The sequence below is a fragment of the Neophocaena asiaeorientalis genome, unplaced genomic scaffold (assembly GCF_003031525.2).
Source record: "Neophocaena asiaeorientalis asiaeorientalis breed wild unplaced genomic scaffold, Neophocaena_asiaeorientalis_V1.1 scaffold1075, whole genome shotgun sequence".
Taxonomy (NCBI): Eukaryota; Metazoa; Chordata; class Mammalia; order Artiodactyla; family Phocoenidae; genus Neophocaena; species Neophocaena asiaeorientalis.
In genome coordinates this window covers 45,162-67,677 of record NW_020176569.1, presented here as the reverse complement: position 1 = coordinate 67,677, position 22,516 = coordinate 45,162, and the positions used below count along the sequence as shown (strand labels likewise).

Sequence of the window (22,516 nt, the reverse complement as noted above, 5' to 3'; positions counted from 1 at the left end):
ACTAGGAGGGAATGTTGACCAGGGAGCACCGCTGCGGCCGATCAGAGGAGCAGGAACCGGAGCCCGGGCTGAATCCGAAAAAAGCCGGATCCGGACGGTGGCCCCGGAACGGCTGTAAGTGGAAGATGGAGGAGCCGGAGGAACCGGCGGACGGTGGGCAGTCGCTGCCCCCGGTTTACATTTACAGTCCCGAGTATGTTAGCATGTGCGACTCCCTGGCCAAAGTCCCTAAACGGGTAAGAAAGGTTGGGATGAAAGACCGTGGGTTTTGGGGGTGTGGGTGGGGGGCCGGTGGACGGGAGGGCATTAGGAAGCGAAGAGGATACAGGGCTAGGGGAAATCTTCAGCAGAAATTTGGGCGGCTGTACCAGGTGATGGAGGAAGTGTTCCCTTAGAGAGTTTCCTGAGAGCGCAGCGGGGCGTCCAACGGACAGGTGGGGGTGGGGTGGAGGTGCGGGGTAGGGGGAAGGGATGGCATGGAGGGGATGATGTCTCTACTGCCAGGGATCCCCGAAGTGGAGAAGAAGCTGCAGGAGAAAAGTGTTGCAATACCTCCGTAAGGCCCGATAGCTTTCTCCTTAGCGATTTAGATACTTTGTATTGTCTAAAGTGCTTTGTAATTGTTAAGTAAAAAGGGAGGGGAGTTAAAAGTTAGTTCCTTTGTTCAGGATGATGAAGTCGATGGAATTTCTCTGAATTAAACATTTGAGACTATTTTCTGCCTTTTTTTTCTTCCATTTTTGCTGATGTTTTTAGGCCAGTATGGTACATTCCTTGATTGAAGCATATGCACTGCATAAGCAAATGAGGTAAGTTGTGCTTGAACAGAGCCCTGAACCCAGGTGTTCATAGCCTTAACTTCCTGCTTCACAGTGGGAGTAATTAGGGAGAGAATGGTCCTTTTTTAAAAGTTTTTTGTGATTCACAGTGTTGGTAATCTGCCTGTAACCTAGTAAAAGCTCTTGAAGAATTAAGAAAACTCGAAAAAAGTACGTGAAGCAGTTAAGAAATACGACTTTATTGCTGGGAGGGAAGTATCCTAGGGATAGGTGTTTTGTGGAGGTTTCGGGGTGAGTACATTTGGGTACTAAAACCTATCTGATAGAAAAAAAGATGTTCAGCTGGGAGGTGTTCTGGTTTTGGGGTTGTTTGTTTTTTGTCTTTCCTAAGCCAGCTCTGAGAGTATGGGTTCAACTTAAGACTTTTAGATACACCATTACCACCACCAAACCTTAATGATGAGCCTGGAGACAGTCGAGACCAAAGGAAACTCCTGGAGCCAAGGCCATAACTCAGCACAGAGCTAAGTGCTTCTTTAAAAAAAAACAAAAAAATGAACTTGCTGTTTGTTGTTATAAGAGTAAATATTATAACCCTGACACTTGTAGGATTATTTGTGACATTTTCTGGCCAATTGGGTGAACATCTGTCTATGCTGGCTAGTGTGATATGCTTCATTTATCTCCCAGAAGGTAGTGTAAATTTTATCCTTATTATTAACAAGATCATTTATTGAGTATCTTCTTTATGAATGTTTTTCAACCATTTTTTAACCCATAGGTTTGGTAAACAGAAAAACTACATGCTTTCCATTAAAGTTATTTAACAGTTCAAAAAATTACTTTGACAAACAAGAAATCAAAGCAAAGCAAAACTGTCTAATTTCCTTGCTGTTAAGTAGGGAGGCTCTCAGTAAGGATTTGTTAAGGAAGAGGAAGGGTATTAAAAGAGGGAGCAATTAGGGCCGGGAAACATGGTACAAGAAACTGTAAAATTTTTATTTTAATGGGCAGAGTTATCACTTCTGAGGGTGTAGACATGTTTTCTTGAAGAAGAAGCAAAACTCCTTGGATCTTAGCTATATATATTTACTTTTTGAGGCTGAGCTTGCTTAGTGATGGTAGTAGTCTGTATAACCATATTAATTCAGGAGAAACTCATGGGCATGTTCCCCTTCAGCAAACAAAAAAAACACTGATGCCTCCCTGTGGCCTGGGTCATGCTTTTTAAACTTGAATGTGCATATGAATCACCTTGTTAAAATACAGATTCATTTTTTTAATTGTATAGTTGATTTACAATGTTGTTTAGTTTTTGGTGTACAGCAAAGTGATATATATATATATATATATATGTATTCTTTTTCATATTCTTTTCCATTATGGTTTATCACAGGATATTGAATATAGTTCCCTGTGCTATACAATAGGACCTTGTTGTCTTTCCATTTTCTATATAATAGTTTGCATCTGCTAAGCCCAAACTCCCAATCCAAAATATATGGAATGTTTCACAAATTTGAGTGTCATCCTTGCATAGGAGCCTTGCTAATCTCTGTATCATTCCAATTTTAGTATATGTGCTGCTGAAGTGAGCACTGAAGTACAAATTCTGATTCAGTAGGTCTGAGGGGGGGCTGAAATTCTGCCTTTCTAACAAGCTCCCAGGTGATGCTGCTGCTGGTCCATAGACCACCCTTTGAGTGGTGAGGGCTAGAGAGCAGTAGTGGCAGTGGCAGTCAGGAAGAGGATATGGGGACTAGGCAGCTAGAAGTTAGAGTGGTTAAGTCCTGTTGTTAGGTTAGCCCCCTGTATTCTCTCCGTCACTCCTATTTTCACTTCTTGTGAACAGTGGGTTGAGAGCTTCTGAGCAAAGCCCAGTTCCAGCCTGTTTGCTCCTTCTCTCCTTCCTCTCAGAGGCAGATGTGAGGGACCAATTATAGAAACTTTCACATTTTTTGGTTGCCTATTTTTTAATCCTTTAATATTAATAATAATGACAGTTATCCACAAGGCATTTTCATGTATGTTATCATTTAATCTTCACCTAAGTCCCATAAGATATCCCCACTTTACAGATGAGGAAACTGAACTACAGAACAGTCAGCTTATCTGAGGTTATAGAGCTGGTAATTAGGACGGGAAGCCAGTTCTCTGACTCCAAATTCAAAATTCATGACAATACAGCTGCCTATTAAACTAAAAATGTAGTTGAAAGGATTGTACTTGCCCAATTAGGAAAACTGATTCAAATGAAAATATCTCCTCCTACTGGTTTGTCATGATAGTTGTAACTCACAGAGCAAAATTTGTCTAATACCTGATTATTTAACTTAAATATAATAACTCTTTTTTTTTAACCTGCCTATAAACTCAAGGGAGATATCTATCCTCTCACCCCTTTTTAATGGAGTCAACATGTAGATGTGAGGAAATGAAGACTGTATTGCAGTGGAGGAACAGAACGTGTTTATTGCTTCAGCCTCCTGGAACCAGAAGCTGGAAGTTGTATTTTCGCTCCAACTGCTGGCTCCTGCTTCCAGGTTCTGGCATACTCTGGATCTGACTCACTCACCTTTCTTTGTTCCCTGTTATTATTAGGATAGTTAAGCCCAAAGTGGCCTCCATGGAGGAGATGGCCACTTTCCACACCGATGCCTATCTGCAGCATCTCCAGAAGGTCAGCCAAGAAGGAGATGATGATCATCCAGACTCCATAGAATATGGACTAGGTAAAGTCATTACTAGGCAATGATGGGAGATGGATGACCTCCATCTATAGATCATAACTACTTAATCTTTTATAACTTGCATGATGGTCTTTAATACTTTTAAATTAACAACTAATGTGTTAACCACAATATTAATCTTCCTTTAACCACACTCCCATATGAGTTGAGCAAAATTAATGCTGGATCAAATGGAGGAAAACCTTTCAGTTGCTTGGCACCCTAATAGCAGTGCCCAGATTGGGTCTGGCTGTATGTACACTGATTTAACTGTCCTGTGACCTTATATTTTAACTTCAGTGTATATTTATATTCTTGCTAAGTTTGATACCTTATCTCTCATTAAACAGCTGCATTTTTAAAAGCCATAAGTGGCCAATAGGATAGTCTAGAGAAACAGCATGATTTAATAGAAGAACACTGGACTGGAGGTATGTGTGTAGGGCGGGGGTGCGGGCTTAAGACACCAGGGGGTGCCAGACATGGCTCTGTGTCATCACAGATATGACATATCACCTCTCAGTCCTCAGTTTCTCCATGTGACTAATTAATCTTCAAGGTTTAGTCTTTCTAGCTGTAATACTGAAGAATTCCTTCCCCGACATTGAAGGTGTTTAGCTCTCATTTTGGAGCTGATGTTAGCACAGTAGCTTTCTGGTAGGGTATGTTGTTGTCATACCTCAATCTACTCCTCCTAATAGGGTACTGGACCCAATTCCAATGTGTGGAGGGGGGAATTTCCCCCCACACCACCAAACAATGCTCAGGACACCAGCTTGGTGTCCTACAATTCAACTCAGTTCTGACGCTCTCTACCCGGAGAGAGCATCAGATTCCACAGGTGAAGTGCTCAGTCCCACAAGACTTCTCTCCACATCAGACATCAGTTGCAAACCCAAGCTGTTACCTGTGCTCTGGCTGACAGGCTGCAAATTGGAGGTTCTAGCAACCTCACCAACTCAGAATGCCAAGCACAAGTCCAAGTTGTTACCTGTACTTCTGACCAACTCTCTATAAATCAGAAATTCCCATGACCCCCTCCTTGAATTTAATTAATTTGCTAGAGCGGCTCACAGAACCCAGGAAACCCATATATTCACTAGATTACCAGTTAATCATTAAAGGATATAACTCAGGAACAGCCAGATGGAAGAGGTGCATAAAGGCAACGTATGGGGAAAGGGCATGGAGTTTCCATGCCCTCTCCAGGTGTGCCACTCTCCCCAAATCTCTACGTGTTCACCAACCCAGAAGCTCTCCAAACCCTCTCCTTTGGGGTTTTTATGGAGGCTTCATTACATAGGCATGAATGATTAAGTCATTGGCCAATTGGTGATTAAACTTGTTGACCTAAACAAGTAGGCTGCCAGATATTTCTCCATCAAAGATGGGTTTGTTTGGGATCAGCAGAGAATTGCAATTTGGGGTCTGCAACCGTGGCAAGCCATGGCAAGGGAAGGAGAACACTTTTACAGAGAGGGAAAGGAACTTGGGAGAGCTATGGTTTTAAAAAAAAAGAGTCCATGGCTTTTTCATTGAGTCCTTGCCAGGAAAGAAGAGAAGTCTTTCTTCTTGTTAAACTTGGTTATTGTTTCAGGGTGTGAGAGCTCCCCCTTCTGGTCTCCTGACTATTTAATTGAAGTTTCTGTTTATTCATTTTTTATAAACTCAATCACCAGTTCCTCTGGCCTCACACAGGAGGTCAGGGGGGTGGAACTGATAGTTCCAACCCTCATAATTCTACTGGCAACCAACCCCCATCCTTGGTCCACAAGTTACCTCATTAATACAACCAAGACACATCTATAACTCATCATTTAGGAATTCCAAGAATTTTAGGAACTCTGTGCCACAAACTGGGAGGAAATACAGTTGATCCTTAAACAGCGCATGGGTTAGGGGCACCCACCCTCCGTGGAGTCGAAAACCTGAGTATAACTTATAGTTAGCCCTCCACATCTGCAGTTGCGCATCCGCGGATTCAACCTACTGCTAATGGTGTGGTACTGTAGTATTTACTGCTGAGAAAAAAATCCACCTGTAAGTAGGCCTGCGCTGTTCAAACCCATGTTGTTCAAGGGTTAACTGTATATTCTTTATTATAAATCATAATATCACACCCCTCTTTATCCAGCTTATCTTTTAACAAGCTCTTCTGATGTTTGCCTGAAGGTTATGACTGCCCAGCCACTGAAGGAATATTTGACTATGCAGCAGCTGTAGGAGGGGCTACAATCACAGCTGCCCAGTGCCTGATTGATGGAATGTGCAAAGTAGCGATCAACTGGTCTGGAGGGTGGCATCATGCAAAGAAGTAAGAAAATGACCTTTCTGCTTTCTATCTCTTTCCTTGAGTCAGTTTCTTATTTATGTAAACTCTTATGTTTATTGTATTGGCAGTTATTGAGAGACGTGGGGTGTGTGTGTGTATGACACTTTACTACGCCTTCTGAAGAGATACAAGTAAAATAAAAGATGACATAATATAGTGGAAAGTGTACTATTGAAAGTCAGGACACCTGGGCTTTATGCCTACTTTTTCTACAAACTTGGCTGACTGACTTGGACAGATTAACCTCTCTCGGTCTCAGTCTCTTCATCAGGAAAATGGGCAGAGCAAAGGATATTAATCTAGATATCTAGACAATCTCTAAATTCCTTTTAAGCTTTCTGGAAATTCCCCTGTCTTCAAGGAACTTATACTCTAGAAACATTATTAAAACTAGAATAATTAGGGAGCAACATCAATTTTGGTACCAATTGAATATATGTATGAGATGAAGAGATATAGCAATAAGGAGCAGTTAATCATGGAAGTCTTGGAAGAGGTGAATTTTGGAGCTAGTTCTTGAAAGGAGTGGCAAACAGATTTTTGAATAGATGGAGAATTGATGAGAACAGATTTAAAACAAAAGGCTGAAGAATCAAAAAGGAGGCTTAGGGCTTCCCTGGTGGCGCAGTGGTTAAGAGTCCACCTGCCAATGCAGGGGACACGGGTTCAAGCCCTGGTCTGGGAAGATCCCACATGCCGCAGAGCAACTAAGCCCATGCTCCAGAACTACTGAGCCCATGTGCCACAACTACTGATGCCTGCGTGCCTAGAGCCCATGCTCCGCAACAAGAGAAACCACTGCAATGAGAAGCCCGTGCAACGCAATGAAGAGTAGCCCCCACTCGCCACAACTAGAGAAAGCCTGCGCACAGCAACAAAGACCCAATGCAGCCAAAAATAAATAAATAATTTTTTTTAAAAAAGAGGCTTATGCTGCTGTCTCTAAGCAGCAAAGTGGCAACTGAGAGGTGTTACCCTAAGGAGAAAGGGCTTGTGCAACAGCTATTGGGTGCTACTTGGAGTTACAGGAAAAGTCCTTTTTGAGTTTGATGTTAACATTTCAAACAGCTATACTCTGTGTCTGACAGGGACTGCTGAGCCTTATTCAGCATTTGGTATCTTGCTTAAGATGGCTGTAGTACATGTTGGAGGAGAAGGATTTTATTTATTGATTTATTTATTTTTATTGAAGTATAGTTAATTTGCAAAGTTGTGTTAGTTTCAGCTGTACAGCAAAGTGGTTCAGTTATACTTTTCAGATTCTTTTCCATTATAGGTTATTACAAGATGCTGAGTATAGTTCCCTGTGCTATATAGTAGGTCCTTGTTGTTTACCTATTCTATATATAGTAGTGTGTATCTGTTAACCCCAAACTCCTAATTTATCCCCCCGCCTCCAGAGGAGAGGGAATTTAAAAACTGAATTTATCAATGTGCTATTTGAGTGAAATAAAGCAGCAGTGGTAGGAACTGCCAATGCATCATTCACACACCAGTTGTTCATACTATCTGCCATGACCTTGATACTCTAGCGCTCTTGAGTCTAGAGAAAACAGCACTTTATTTTTCAGAATAAAATCTTGAGCACAATTTCAGCATATGCAGATTAAGGTAATAATATGGAATTCTTTTCATCAAATGGATAGATTTCATGACCAAAGAAATCCTTGAGTAAGTTCACTACTAGAATCTACAACTGAGGTGGTGGAGCATAGAGAAGCTGTGTTTAGTAATGAGTTTTACATGGTCTTAAAAACAAAGAGAAACAACCTGCCTTTTGTTAGTGTTTGCTCTATTAAAAAAATTCAAAATCAAGACAGTGATCTCTAGGAGGGAAAAATGACCCTGTCTGCTTCAAGCTATAGATAAAAGGGACAAAACCAAGCTTCTCTGAACCAAGGACTTCTCTGCCTTCTCTGCCTTCTCATGCTTAGCAAGTTGAAAAGACAAGTAGTGTGGTTTCATGGGAAATGCCCAGTCCTACAAGTCAGCTCTAGTTTCTGCATGTGGCACTGGAGCAGCTTATATATTTAAATTCACCACTTAAGGCCTCCTAGGGCCTGGGTCAGTTTGCAGTGGAATACCCAGGTACCTGCCACTTCTTATTACTGTTTTGCTGCCAAAGGAAGCACACTCTATCTCCAGCCAATTATGGCTGCCTCTGGGCTGTATGCAGGCGTGGGCATACCCACACGCCATTATCTTAACTGTTTCAGACAGCTTGCAGCTGATCCTACCTGGAAACAGACATGCCTGTGGTAAATATAAATTACCAAGAGTCTCTAGAGATTGCCCCAATTCAGGTCCAAATTCCAAGGCGTTCTTGGCGCCTCTAGAACCTCTCTGCAGATGGACTACAGGCATTTAGCCCACAAACTTACATCTAGCGGGCATTTATCTCTTATAACCACAGTATCTGTTTAAACCCCTGCATCCCCAAATACATGTACAGGTTCATACATGCCATTTATTCATTCAACATGCATTGATTAAGCACCTACATAGTGTCAAGCATATTTTTATCATCACTAATAAGCAGAGATACAGAAATTGAAGCATGGTACATTTTTCCCCTACCAATTTTGAAAAAGAAATCTTTTATTTCAAAATATCCAGGTGCTGGCAGGATTACAGTGAAATTGGCACACTCTTTTTGAAAACGTTGGAAATGTTAAGAGTGGGGAAAATGTTTGTACCTGTTGACCCAGTACTATTATTCTCAGCAATATTCTAAGGAAATAAACCAATTCTGCCCTCAAGAAGTTTATCTCTTAGAGGTAAGACAGCAAATAATTGCATCTGAAAGCCAAAGTAGAGTGATTTTCAAAGAAAATTCTGCAAAAGAAGAGTAATGAGAGACTAATGCTATTAGATATTAAACATAAAAAACTGTGATAATGAAAACACTGGTACCACTGGTATAAGATTAGACAAATGATGTTATAGTATACTCCCCAAAGAGACTGTTGCATATAAGAATTCAATCAGTTATAAAGGATGTGTTGCAAGTGATTGGAAAGGATTGTTCAGTAAATGATGTTGTGACAGCTTGTAGCATTTATACTCTCATCTCCTGTAATAAACTAAAATAAGTGGCAGCTGGATTGAAGAGTTAAATATAAAAAAGCAAATTAGGAAAAAAAACCTAGAATGAATGAATATTCATCAGGCTTCTAAAGGGGAACAGTTTTCTAAGCTTAGGAAAGAATAGAAGAAAAACAAAGGAAAAGATCAACATATTTGTATAAAATTTTAAAACCAAAATAACTTTTATGGCCATTTCAAAAATAAAATCTAAACACAGACTAGAAAGGCATATTTGACATAAATATGACAAAATGTGACAGGTTTGCATTTTCTCAGACATTCATACAGTATGATGCATAAGAAGAAATATGGGCAAAGAACATGAATAGACAATTTACAAAGGAGTTTTAAGCACAACTGGAAAACATGGGACAATGTTCATCACTACTAATCAAAGAAATGCAGATAAGTAGGTAACCTCTTTACCTAGCCTATCTTTAATAGAACTGGAAAAAAATGGTACTCAGTTTGCTAGTAATAGTGTGGTTTGGGTCAACCCCTTAAGAAAACAGTTTGGTAGCCAGCATGTATTAATGCCCTTTTATCTAGTAATCTACTTCTGAGAATGTTCCCTAAGAAAATAATTCAAAATATGGAAAAGAAACCTGAAGATATTTACCAGTGTTATTTATTTTTTAAAATTAGACATAACATGAATATCTAGCAATAAGGAAAGGGTGAATCCATTCCATGGAATATTATGCTATTATTTTAAATGATGATTATGAAGACTATGGGGCATTTCAGAAAAATACTTCTGGGTTAATAAAACAGGTTTTAAAATTGTTTGCACACTGCAGTTACAACTTTGTAAAATACATGCATTTTTTTTTAATACATGCATTTTTTTAAAAAAAATTAGTGGGAATGATAATAGTGGTTACGTTAGGGTGACAGAATTAAAATGACTTTTTAAATGTGTTTTTCTAGTTTTCAAAATTTCAGTAATGAGATTTTTTCTAACTTTTGCAGCTAAAATTTTACCAAAATAAAAAGAGGCAAAAAAATAGTTACAGCAAATATTAACAAAGGGTTAAAATCATTAACTATTCTAACTGATTTTTTAAAACACTAATATTCAGATAAATGAGTAAAAGACATGAACAATTTACAAAAGAGGAAACAAATAGTGAACAGACATGAAAAAATATTTATATTTAGTATCGCTAATAATTAGAGGAAGAAAAATTGAAACATTATATATACATGTATATATTTTACTTCTACCAAATTTGAACCAAAGGAAGAAAGATCTTAACTCATACATCTATTACTCTTGGTAATCTAAGGAAATAAGCCAATCCAAAATATGGAAAAGCTGTGTATATGAAGATGATAATTTCTCTTTCACGTATAATAGCCAAGAAAAAAGGAGGGAAGGAGACCTAAATATTCAACAACAGTGGGATGGTTACGTAGTATACTGCAACATATCCACTTGATGGGCTATTATATAACTATTAAAAATGGTGGTTAGGACAACTGCATAACAAGAAAAAAATGCATATCATATATTGTTGGCTTTGCTTTTAAAGGGCAGGTAGCTACAGCATCATATATTCACTCTGATTAGAGATATGTAAAAAAATATCTGCATATGAAAAGAATTTCTAGAAGGAAATACAGCAAAATGATACCAGTGACTTTGTGACGATGATGATAGTATGATATATAAAAATATATATATAATATATATATATACATACACACACTATATATATATATATACTATATGTATATGTGGGTATACACACACACAGATATATGCATGTACCTTTTCTCTGTTTTATATATTTTCATATATTTTCTCTAATATGATTATATTACTTTTATTAATAAAACTTTTTATAATAAAATCTGCTTGGAACAAAGTGGGAAGCTGTTACAATAGAGGCATAATATGGTCGGTGTATGCTGGAGTTAGGCACAAGGTAGTGGGGCGTCCAGAAGGAGTGGACTGCACCACTTACTAGTTGTGTATGTGACCTTGGGGTTATTTCAGGAACAGCATGTGCAGAGGCACAGAGGTGTGAAAGCTGAGGGCACTTCCAGGTCTATAATTAAAGCTGAAACCAAGGGCTCCTATAGGCAAGTGGCTGGAGGTGAGGTGGGAGAGGTATGAAGGGTCCTGTTTGCCAAGCTGAACAGCTTGGACTTGATCCTTCAGGTCAGTGGTTCTTGACCTATTTTGGTCATGGACCCCTCCGAAAATCTGATGAAAGCTGTATAACACTGTCCCTAGAAAAATGTACATACACAAATTTTTCCTTATAGTTTCAGAAAGTCTAAGGATCTCCTACAGCCCATGTGTGGATCCCTGGTTAAGAACCTTGGTTTAAAAGAGTAAAGAATCACTGAAGGAATCTTTAGCCAGGAAGAGGTAACATGATCAGATTTGCATTTTAGGAATATGATTCTGGCAATAGTTGGTAGATAAATTGGTGAGTGTTGGGGGCCAGAATGTTGACAGAGAAATCTGTTAGGACCTTTACTGTGATAATAATCTATCCTAAAGGAGGTGAAAGCTGTGGTGATGAGCATAGATGAGAGAATAAATTCAGGAGCCATTTAGTAGCTAGAATAGGTAGGAATGGTAACCAGTTTGATATAAATGATAAGGAAGGAGTGATCTAGATTTCTTGTGTAGATGACTGAGTAATTGTGTTACCTTTAACTAAGAATAGTAGGGGATGGGGACTGCTCTGCCTATGGAGCATCTATTAAAGATGTCTATTACAGAGTCGGCAATGGGGTCCAGCCTATGACTTCTCAACTTTAATGTGCATACAAAATACCCAGGGATCTTATTAAATTGGAGATTCTGGTTCAGGTCTTGGGGGAACCTGAGAATCTGCATTCCTAACAAACTCCCAGGCAATACTAAAGGCTGCCAATTTGTGGCCCGTACTTAGACTAGCAAGAGGCTGGAGCTCAGGAGAATCATCTTCACTGAAGATACAGATTTGGGAGCCAGTAGCATGATAGGTGGTAATTAAAATTAAGGAAATAGACAAAATAACCTGGGAAGATGTGTAAAATAATACAGGGGAAAAAACTCAAATAATGAGCCTTGTGGAATGCCAGTGTTTACAAGGCAGGCAAGAGAAGAAAGTTCTCAGAGTTGAGTCTTGAGAAGGAGTGGTGAGAGAGATAGGAGGAGAATCAGAAAAGACTTATCAGAGAAACCAAAGGTGAACCTCAAGAAGACGGGTTTGGATAGCAGTGTCTTCTGCTGCTGCAGAGCGTGTATTCTCAATGGGAGTGATACTGCCCCCAAGGGAGCAAAAATTGATTCTTGCCGGGACAGGTGGTAGGGGAGCGGGGGCGGCAAGAAACTTAGATGTTACATAGTTTATGGTTTTCCAAAGGGTCACAGTACATAACAGATGTACAGTACATCTGTGATATAAAATTTCGCCGAGAGGTCAATTAGAAAAAGGTGTCTAAAAAGGCTCCTTGGGTGAGGGGATGATAACGAAAAAATGGTTGAGAAACAGCTGTAGAGAAGGAAAGTAAGATTTCTCAGTAAGGAGGTTGTGGTTAAGAAGACTTCAAAGGATGGAGAGGAGTGTGCTGGGGAGACAAGTAGGTGAAGGGCCTTGCAGAAGCAGCACTATGAAATAGCTTGGCGGATTGGGGGAACTACACACATTGCTGGAGGGTTAAGGTTCAAAGTAGATAACGGCAGCAGATGAGGTAGAAAAGTAGGAAATGGCTCATGAAGGGCTTCATGTATGTCGGAGTCACTCAGTTGAAAAATGCAGATTTCTAGACCTCTCAGAGATCTTGATCAGGTAGGTTTGGACTGGGGCATCAGAACCTGCACTTTCAAAATCTAGGGGTGATTCTGATGCACACACTTTGAGAAACTCTTCAGTAGGAAATGGGGGGGCACTGAAATATTATGTTAGGTAGTAACGTGGTTAGATTTGTGTTTTAGGAAACTGTAGTTATAGAGGATGGATTGAAGGAGGTGTAGACTGTAGGTCGAGGGACTGAATTGGGTATCGGCACTCTCACTGACAAGTGATGAGGACCTGAACTAAGGCAGAGCAATGAGAGTCAAACCCAGGCAATCTAATTCTTCAACCTGTGTACTTAACCCCTGAATTATACCACCTCAGTACACGGGAGTAGGTGGTGGTATGCAGCAGAGGTAGTACCCAGGGAAATTGGATTCTGAGATTTGGAGATGGAGGTGGAAGCTGGAACTAGAAGCAGATGTGTTGCCTGTATATGAAATGGTAGCACAAACCGGGAAAATGGGTGTGATTACTTAGGGAAAAGGGCAGAGAGTGAGGAGAAAAAGAAAATAGAGCCCAGAACCCCAGGAAATACCAACTTGTAATGGGCAAGTATAAGAAGAAGCCCCAGTGAGTTCAGCTGAAAAGCAGCAATCAGGACTGACCAGGTAATCGAAATAGAAGGGGACCATAGAATACCAAGGGAGCAGAAGAATTTAAAGAAGAAAAGAGCTCTCAACAATCCAGAGCAGTACTGAAGTGTCAGTCATATTTGGCAATTAATATAGTCATTAATGACCTTGGTAAGAGAACTTTCTGGAGAGTGATGGGAATACAAACTGTTGAGGGGTGAGCAGGAACTAAAGAAATGGACAAGAAAGGAACATTAATCTGTCCAAAAGTTCAAATGAGAAAGAAAGGAGAGGAGGGCAGTGGCCAAGGGAAACTAAGGGTTGAGGGCTGACTTGTTGGATTTGTTTTAAGAGCTTTGAGAACATTTGTAGACTGAAAGGGAAATAATGGAAATATGAGAAGGATAAGAAATGGAGCAAAGTCTCGGAGGAGGCAGGAGAGGATGGGAGGAATGGCTTTGGGAGGAGGAGACCCACCTCTTCTGGAGCCAAAGCAAAAGGAGTCAAGGAGGGTATAGCAGAGAAGTATCTGGGTTGCCTACTAGTGAGTGCTGGCCCCATGGCCTCTACTTTCTCCATGAAATGACTCTTGTCCACTTCTATCACTTGTTCACAGGCCTCTTTGAATTCTTTGATTCTGCTTTTTGTAGTCAGTCTCTTAAGAAGCCATCTTGTCCCATCTAGATCCCCTTAAATGGGACTCACTCTTTCCATGTAAACATGTACTAGGAGGTATTAAAACCCAGCATGGGACAGTGACTCCTAACCTCCAGAATTTTGCCGAGATCGCATCTTCTTTGTCCACTTTGACTGGCTGTTTCTCATCCTCACCTCTTCCTGTTTGACTCTGCATTACAGCTCCCAGTATTTTCCTTTATCTCATTCTGGTAATCCATTTAAGACTTATTTCCATCTCTAGCTCAACCTGCCCTTCTTCTTGCCACAATTCTGTTATTTGCCATCTTATCCCATGACATTTCAGCCTTCCACCTGGTGACACGGGATCTGTGCCAGCTGGGCCCCCTCTGCCTGCTTCGCTGCTAGGAGAGGAGAGATTATTGCCCTAGAATGCCATTGGTTTCTGGGACTTCCACCTGGGGGCAGTGAATGATAGAGCCATATAACTCTGCCTTGTGTCTTGGCAAACTCAACAAGAAGAATATAGAATGAGACCTCCAGCTCTTAGTTACCGTCCAGCTAGCAGTTGGGATCAAAGCTACTAGAGCTCTGTTCTCAAGAGCTCCAGCTCTTTATGCACAGAGTGAATGACAGTGGATTGCATTCCAGTTCCAGTTCTCCAGAGTGCTGTATATGCAGTATAACTCATTAACCAAGCATCCAGAACCCCCTCCTCTACTGACACCATCCCACCTCCAGCCTTTCCAAACCAATAGATCATTGCATGAAAATGGAAACCTGGATTCAGGATCAGCCACGTCGCCTCAGCACCAAGGCAGACTCCTCCTTCAGCCATGGAGCGCATGTGCTTATCACTTCCTCTTTACACCCATTCCATCCTGGCACCTGCAGAACAGACCCATCATGAGACAAAATAAACAAACCTTTCCCATAATAGCCCAGATCAGATGAGATCTAGGGAAGATAGTCTAATACAGTGGTTCAGTGTTGCACAGGGAATTCCAGCTCCATCAGTTACTGTGCCTCATTATCCTCAGTTGTAAATTAGGGATAATAATAGTACCCACCTTATAGGGTGATGGGGCTTAAATCTGATCATTGTATTAAAGAGCCTAGCAAAGAGCCTGGCACATAGTAAGTGTTTGATGAAAGTCACTTATATCCAGATTGGGTTACACTCAGGGGGTCTTAGGTAGCCTCTCAGGCAAGTCTCTGGTCCAGTGGGGTCCCACTGCCTGTCCAGCTAAAGTGAGCCCTGGTACTGTTTGTCACCCACTGCACTTCCACGTCCCCTTTGCCCGTAAGCTCCTGGCTGAAAGTAGACTATTCACGATCGGCTTAAAGACTCAGGCCCTTTGCTTTGTCAAAGTTTCACTGCCAGCCTTCCCTATACCCCTACTCCTCCCAAACATCACATGAATTCACTGTTCGACCTCCACTACTAGGTCCAGCCCATACTCATAAGGCAAATGAGGATACTCCTGACCAAGAGACAGGGGGACCACCCCTAATTGGCAAGGGTGACTGTGCTGTAGTGCTGATATCCAGGACTTTTCTTCTTCCTAAGGAGCAGGTGCTCTCTGAGTCTAAAATCAAGGCCTTCTATAAAATAAAAACTCTGGACAGCAGCTGGCAGCAGGATTCATCAGTTTCTCCATCTCTTCCACATTAACCTTGAGACCCTTTCTGAAAATAAAAAGCAGGGAGTTCTTCTTGTCAAGATTATTCTGTCCTCAGTGTAATCACTATTCAAAATCCTTTCTGTTACCCCAGAACCTTCTAGCTCAATTCCATAAGGCTCTGGCCTTCGCAGGGTTATGTATCCCCTAGGGGCACCTACAACCTCATCTGGATCAAGAAAGGTAATGAGTGGAAGATTCCTGTGCAGTGTTCCCCACTTGCTTCCAGCAAATGAGATCACACACCACCTCCTAGAATATTTACCTGGGCAATATTTTGATAAATTCACTTAATGAGATGTCACAGAATGTCTGAGCTGCGTGGTTGTTGAATGATCACAGTAGCACTATCCCCAGGCCAAGCCCCAAAGTGTGAAAGTGATATTTCTGGGCAGAGTTTACATAGTGCTGGATAAGATGTACATTTTTCTAAAATGAAGTCCCTAAAATGATTGAAGACGTCAGCAACCCCTTGATACTGCCCACAATTCATCTACTACCTCTGCATCTTCACTTCCCCAGTATCCTTTCTCTTAAGGAGAAAAGAATTTGGTCCCCAGACACAAAAATGACCTTCCAGTAGCTGAAGGCCTTCTACCCCAGCCCTGGTCTATACCACTGACTAATGCCTTCAAAATCCAGGTACGGGGGTGTGGGTGAGGAGGGGGTGATGGGTGGGGAGTATTGTCCTGTCACAGGAGGACCTAGGTACTTTTGATCTCTGGACCTAAGCTGGCCCTAAACAAGGCCAATTACCCCAAGTGGGAATGAGAGCTCTTAGTGATCAAGGCCACCTTCAAGATAGGGAGACACTTCCTTTGAGAGGGACAAGCAGTTTGTGATCATGAGCTCGAATTGTTATAGCGCAGAGGAGCCGAGGCAGCAAGTGTAGAACATAAAGATCCAGGTCCATCCTGGGGCAGCCCAGAGGTTTATGTTGTTCCAAGATGCCCCATTCTGTTAGAATCGGGGGTTGCCTGTGCCCAAGGGCACCCCTCCAGTGGGCCAACATAGCCTATTCAGACTTGCATATAATCTCATGGAGTGTGTTTCGTGCTGTGGCCTGCAGCCCACCTGCATCTTAATTCTAAAATGAAGATTCCTAAATCAGACCCACTAGGGGTAAAGCCCAAGAATATTCTTTTTTTTTTTTTTAACCAGTGTCTCCCTAAGGTGATTCTGATGCACAACACAGTTTGAGAACTCCTGGACTAAGGGTTCTTCTAGTTGCCGCATATCTGACCTAACCTCTGGTGTACCTCTGTGATCCTACAGTTGAGACAAAGACACACCAAGGTAACCTTCAGGTCCTTGGGATATCATCCCAATGAACTTCAGTGCAGATTTTTCCTCCTCCCACATCTGTAACACCTTCTTAGTGGTGGATCCCTCTTTCCCAGCCATTGCTGCCCATGCATCTAAAAGGCCTTCCACTTTCACAAGTTCCATAGCCATCTGCTCTCCAACCACAGCCTCCAGTTCATATACTAGTTTTGGAGAATGCCATTCAAAGTCCTCCTCCCCCACATTTACCTCTCCACCATACCACTACCAGCAGACAACCTTCCAGGCCATATGGATTGACCAGGTCCTGGCGGAGCAGCAGTACTGCTACACCTCTGATACATAATACGATTGGTTCTCCACCTCCAGCCTCCTCAGAATTCATTTCTAATCCACTATACCCCTCCATCCAGACCTCTTCCCTTCATGGCATTAATTATTTCCAGCCCACTCTCACCCTGGCTATTTGCTAGAACCACTGACATCCCTGAGTCTGGTCAATATCTTGACTACCCAAGTATGGACCACCCAAGGGCACATTCTGTTAGCTTTCACCATACAACATGGCAGAGGGGGTAAGAGCAGGGACTCAAGTCACACTGCCTGGGTTTGAATCCCAGCACTGCCGCTTCCTATGTGATCTTGAACAACCTGCTTAAACTCTGTTCCTTGATTTCCTCACCTATAAAATGGAGATAATAATAGTACCTACCTCACAAAGCAGTTGTATTACACGAACTAATGTGTGTAAAGTACATAGATTAATACTTGGCCCATACTAAGCACCAGAAGGTGTTTGCCATATATGAATTACACTAACTGGATCATTCAGGTGTGATTTCCTTTTGGCACAGCCACATCTGCCATGGCAGAAATTGAAGGACTCTTACCTGGAAACCTTTGAAGTGAAATTCAGTCATCCGCCCACACACCTCCTACATCAGCAGCCCCTAGAACTTCATGCCCTTCTCACTCCATGATCACTCATCCAGTCTTGCCACTCCCCGATGCACTTGTCTACCTTGTACCCTGCAATTAGCCCCAGCAATCTAAGGCTGAGAGACCAGTTTCATCATGAAAGAGGTGTTAGCTTTCCAGTGGCATCATGGTTGGCCCACTGTCTGATTCACTGGAAGGTTGTTGATCAGGAAGTATTTGCGGGGGGGGGGCACTCAAGGCAACCTTGATCTCATAATCTTATTATAGGTATGCTTTCCCAGCTCAACCTCAGCATTCTCTCTCTTTTTTTAAAATTTATTTACTTTTGGCTGCGTTGGGTCTTTGTTGCTGCACGCGGGCTATCTCTAGTTGCGGCGGGGGCGGGGCTACTCTTCGTTGCGGTGCACAGACTTCTCTTTGCAGTGGCTTCTCTTGTTGCGGAGCATGGGCTCTAGGTGCGCGGGCTTCAGTAGTAGTGGCGCACGGGCTTAGTTGCTCTGCGGCATGTGGGATCTTCCTGGACCAGGGCTCAAACCCTTGTCCCCTGCATTGGCAGGCCGATTCTCAACCACTGCGCCACCAGGGAAGCCCTAGCATTCTCTCTTAAATGTAATTCTGGCATTCGCTTTCAGGTCCAGGTACCAGGGAAGGGAGTAAATGACCCTCTTACTTATGCCCTGCCCCTTGCCTCCACCTCCTGACCCCAGATCCACTGGACCCGTCTACCTAGTCTCACTAGTAAAGGAAAAGATCAAATTGCTATGCTCAAAAACCAGGGGAGAGATCTTGAAAGTATGAACAAAGGTGGTGACAGTGGATGCGAAAAGGAAGAAGAGCACTTGAGAGTGATTTTAGAGGCATAACTGACAGAACTTGGTGATCAGTTAGCTCTTGGGGGTAAGGTGAAGGGAGACATCAAAAATACCCAGTTTTTTGCCAAAGTAGGAGGCAGTATTGTTAGTAAAATTGGAAGTGGCACACCGAAAGACATACAGAGATGTCAAGGGATTTGTGACATAGAGAAATCTGAGTGGGTAAATGGATAGCTAGGTAGGAGATGGTAGAGAGTAGATTGATTGGTGGGTGTCTGGTTGACATCCCAAACTTAATATATGTCCAAAAGCTAACTCCTAATCCCCCCTCATATGGCAGCCCTACTCTTCCAGTTGTTGAAACCAAACATGTTGGAATCATCCTTGACTCCTTTTCTTTCACACCCCACGTTCAGTCTGTAAAAAATCCCAACTCCATCTTTAAAATATATCCAGAATCTGAACACTTCTCACTGCCTCCAGCACTATAACCCTAGTTCATCTCTCTCGGATTATTGCAACCACCTCCCAACTAGTGTTCCTGCTTCTGGCCTTGCCCCTGTTAGGTCTATTCTCCACACAGCGGACAGAGTGATCCTATTAAAACAGAAGTCAGATCCTATTACTCCTCTGTTCAAAACACTGCCTTGGCTCCCTGTTTCACTCAGAGTAAAAGCCGAAGTGCCTACCGCGGCCTACAAAGCCCTGTGCAGTCCCCCTATTTCTCCTCCCCCCCTGTAGAACTACTGTTCTTTTCCTCGCTATTATCTGGCCACTGGACTCCTCTTTTCCCTTGAACATTACCAGGCATGTTCCCACCTCCAGGCCTTTGCCCTTCCTGTTCTCACTGCCTGAAATATCCCTCTCCCAGTTAATGACCCTTTACCTCCTTCAAGTCTTTGCTCAAATATCACTTTCTCAGTAAGGCCTTCCCTGACCACGTTTTTAAATTTGCACTGCATAAAAGCCTCCCATTGCCCTTTCCCTGTTCTATTGTTCTCCATACTATTGATTGTCTAAAAAATTATTTTACTTATTCATTTTTTATTTCATGCCTTACACCCCTTCCCACTAGAATATAAACTTCATAGGGGGTAGGGATTTTTATTTGTTTTGTTTATTACTGTAGCTTCACTGCCTAGAACTCTACCTGGCACATAGAAAACTTAAAAAATTTTCGTTCACTGCCTAGAACTCTACCTGGCACATAGAAAACTTAAAAAATTTCGATCGAGTATGAAAGTTGGAATGGATGGGCAGAGAGAGATGAGTGGGAAACATTGATTCCCAACCCTTTGGGGGAGTGTCTCTCCTGGTACTACCAATTGACTTATGGAATGTCAATATGTTTGAAAAATAAAGAATAAAGTTATTTAAATTGGAAAGATGAGTTAGTGCCTTCTCAAGGTAGGACTTCAATAGATATTGGTTGAATGAATCAATGGTAGTATCGTAACAGGTATTATGAAATTAGAGAGAGGGAGAGGGAGAGAGAGAGGGAGCGGGGAGAGAGAGAGAAGGAGAGAGAGGAGATTCCACACAGCAGTCAGAGGTCTGAGTGTTCACGACGTCCAATGAGCAGTCAGCACGTCAGATTTCCATCATACTGAACATGACCTACCAAACTGTGGGTTATATAAGCTTTGCATTTTAACCAAGAGACCAATAGAGGGCGTGCGAGGTTAAATCAAGAATGTTCTCTGCTTGATGAGATTCTATTAACGTCATCCACATTTATATTTATTGATCTGATGTTCATCTAAACTGTTTCATCAGTTCAGAGTGTTCTCTTGAGCTAATTTCTTTCATGAGCCCAGTATCTGGCTCATAATACTTCTTTAATAAATATATATACTTTGAATGAAAGAATGAATATATAGAATCAAGAGATTTTCACCTTGAAATTTGTGTTTTACTAATTAACCATGGTCAGTATTTCCATTAAGAAACTATCCTTCAGCATTCATAACCTGACTGACGAATAGAGCTCCCATGGTCCTTGGTGCTTACAGAATCCTTAGGCAAGAGGAGGGCAAGAGTCTGACTTGGAGTTTGGGTGCTTTGTCTGTGTAAGTGCTAGTGTTAGACAACATCAACATCGTAGTGCCTGAGGTAGGAGTTGCTAAAGGCCCAGGCTGCCTCTGCTCCCATACCAGCTCCTCTCTCCATCAGGAGGGGCTGGCAGCTGATGGAGGATGCAAGTCACCAGGGATGGCTTGTCCCCCACCCCCCCACCAATTGTTAGTTTGACTTCTGCAAATGGGGATTTCACTGCTTTTGAAACCTGCTGCCTACAATGTGTTTTCAAGATGTAGGGTTGTTTGGGATGAAGAAAGTTAAATAGGCTTTGCTTATTATCTTAATTATCAACTGTTCCCACTGAAATTCTCTGAAGGGATTTTGGGTGCCTGGATTTGTGGCTTTCTGAGCTGGATTACTATGGGGGTATGGAGTCCTTGTCCTGTTCTTATCTGATGGCTGAAGTCTCTGAGTGCCCTTGATCCAGGCCTGTGAGCTAGGCCCTCAAGTATTAGATCTTTTTCACTAGTGTAATCATTTCAAATAGCCTGAGAAATAGAACCCACTTTTAATAAACTTTATTTTTTAAGAATAGTTTTTCATTTACAGAAAAATTGAGCAGATAGTACAGAGAGTCCCAATGTATCCCATACCCAGTTTCTCCTATTATTAACATCTTACATGAATATAATACATTTGTTAAAATTAATGAACCAATATTGATATAGTTCATAGTTTATTCAGACTTCACCTAATACTGTTTTTCTGTCCCAGGATCCCATCCACGTGTAATGATGCTACGTTACATTTAGTTGTCATGTCTCCTTAAGCTCCTCTGGGCTGTGACATTTTCTCAGGCTTTCCTTGTTTTTGATGACCTGGACGGTTTTGAGAAGTGCTAGTCATAATATTCAGTAGTATGCCTTTTTCAGTCTATTTTAGGTATTTTAATGTGTTTTTCAGTCTATTTAATGGAATCATTTCAAATAGTCTGAGACATACAACCTTTCTTTATTGTTCTTCCCAGTACCTGTTTTTATAATAAATCTGAACAGTTCCTGAAGCTGGTCCTTGCTAGAGCAGGGCAAGTATCTACAGCATTGGTGAATTTTTCTACAACAGTGTGCACTTTGAGTAAGCCTTGCAATTTATTTTCCATAGTCACCAAACCCATGCTGGTATCATCTTTTCTCAGAAAACTTAAATGAAAATTGAAGGTGCAAATTCAAAATGTGTATCTATAGAATTAATTGGTCTAACTTTCTATTTTTTTCTAATGTCTGAATTGTAGTGAGAGTCTTTGTTTCCTCAGTTTTGCTGTTTAAATATAAGAACCAAGAATTCTGTGGAAGAAGAGAAGAAGGAATGAGAGTTGGATAGAGCCACGTGTGATTCTACAGTTTTACCTTCATTTAATTTTCTACCCCAACCTGTCTTTAATACGAACTGTATTATCACTAAGATAAAACTCAACTTTCTTTTTCTTTTTTCAACGCATTTTCAAATATTTAATCCAACTACCCACACACATTCTTTTTTTCTTTTTGTTAATTTCATTATTTTACATGTAGCTGTCCAGTTTTCCCAGCACCACTTATTGAAGAGGCTGTCTTTTCTCCATTGTATGTTCTGGCCTCCTTTATCAAAAATAAGGTGACCATATGTGCGATCCACACACATTCGTATACAATCAATACCACTAAATTTAGTTGGAATGCTAGTAAGCGACACTCACTTCCTAGCTGGTCTTTACTAGAATTCAGTGGATTTTTCTTCTGAGAAACTTTTTTTTCCCCATGCCTTTTATATCTTGTCTTTGGAATTTAGTAAAAAAATGGCTCT

General features: G+C 41.4%; 1 protein-coding gene and 1 non-coding gene across 3 annotated transcripts; one reads left to right on the top strand and one right to left on the bottom strand.

The window, feature by feature from the left end:
- On the top strand, nt 1-22,052 carry LOC112391611 (histone deacetylase 8-like). Of its 2 annotated transcripts, none has more exons than XM_024732984.1 (5): nt 1-236; nt 757-809; nt 3,381-3,511; nt 5,681-5,822; nt 21,987-22,052. In XM_024732984.1, exons 1-5 carry the CDS (start codon nt 12-14, stop codon nt 21,997-21,999), a joined length of 564 nt encoding a protein of 187 aa, XP_024588752.1. In that variant the 5' UTR covers nt 1-11; the 3' UTR covers nt 22,000-22,052. The 2 variants fall into 2 exon arrangements, with proteins under 2 accessions (XP_024588752.1, XP_024588751.1); XM_024732983.1 differs by lacking the exon at nt 21,987-22,052 and adding an exon at nt 8,457-8,739.
- On the bottom strand, nt 2,275-2,378 carry LOC112391612 (U6 spliceosomal RNA). Its single transcript, XR_003001530.1, has one exon. It is a non-coding gene; the product is annotated as a U6 spliceosomal RNA (small nuclear RNA).
- Nucleotides 22,053-22,516: the final 464 nt, after the last annotated feature.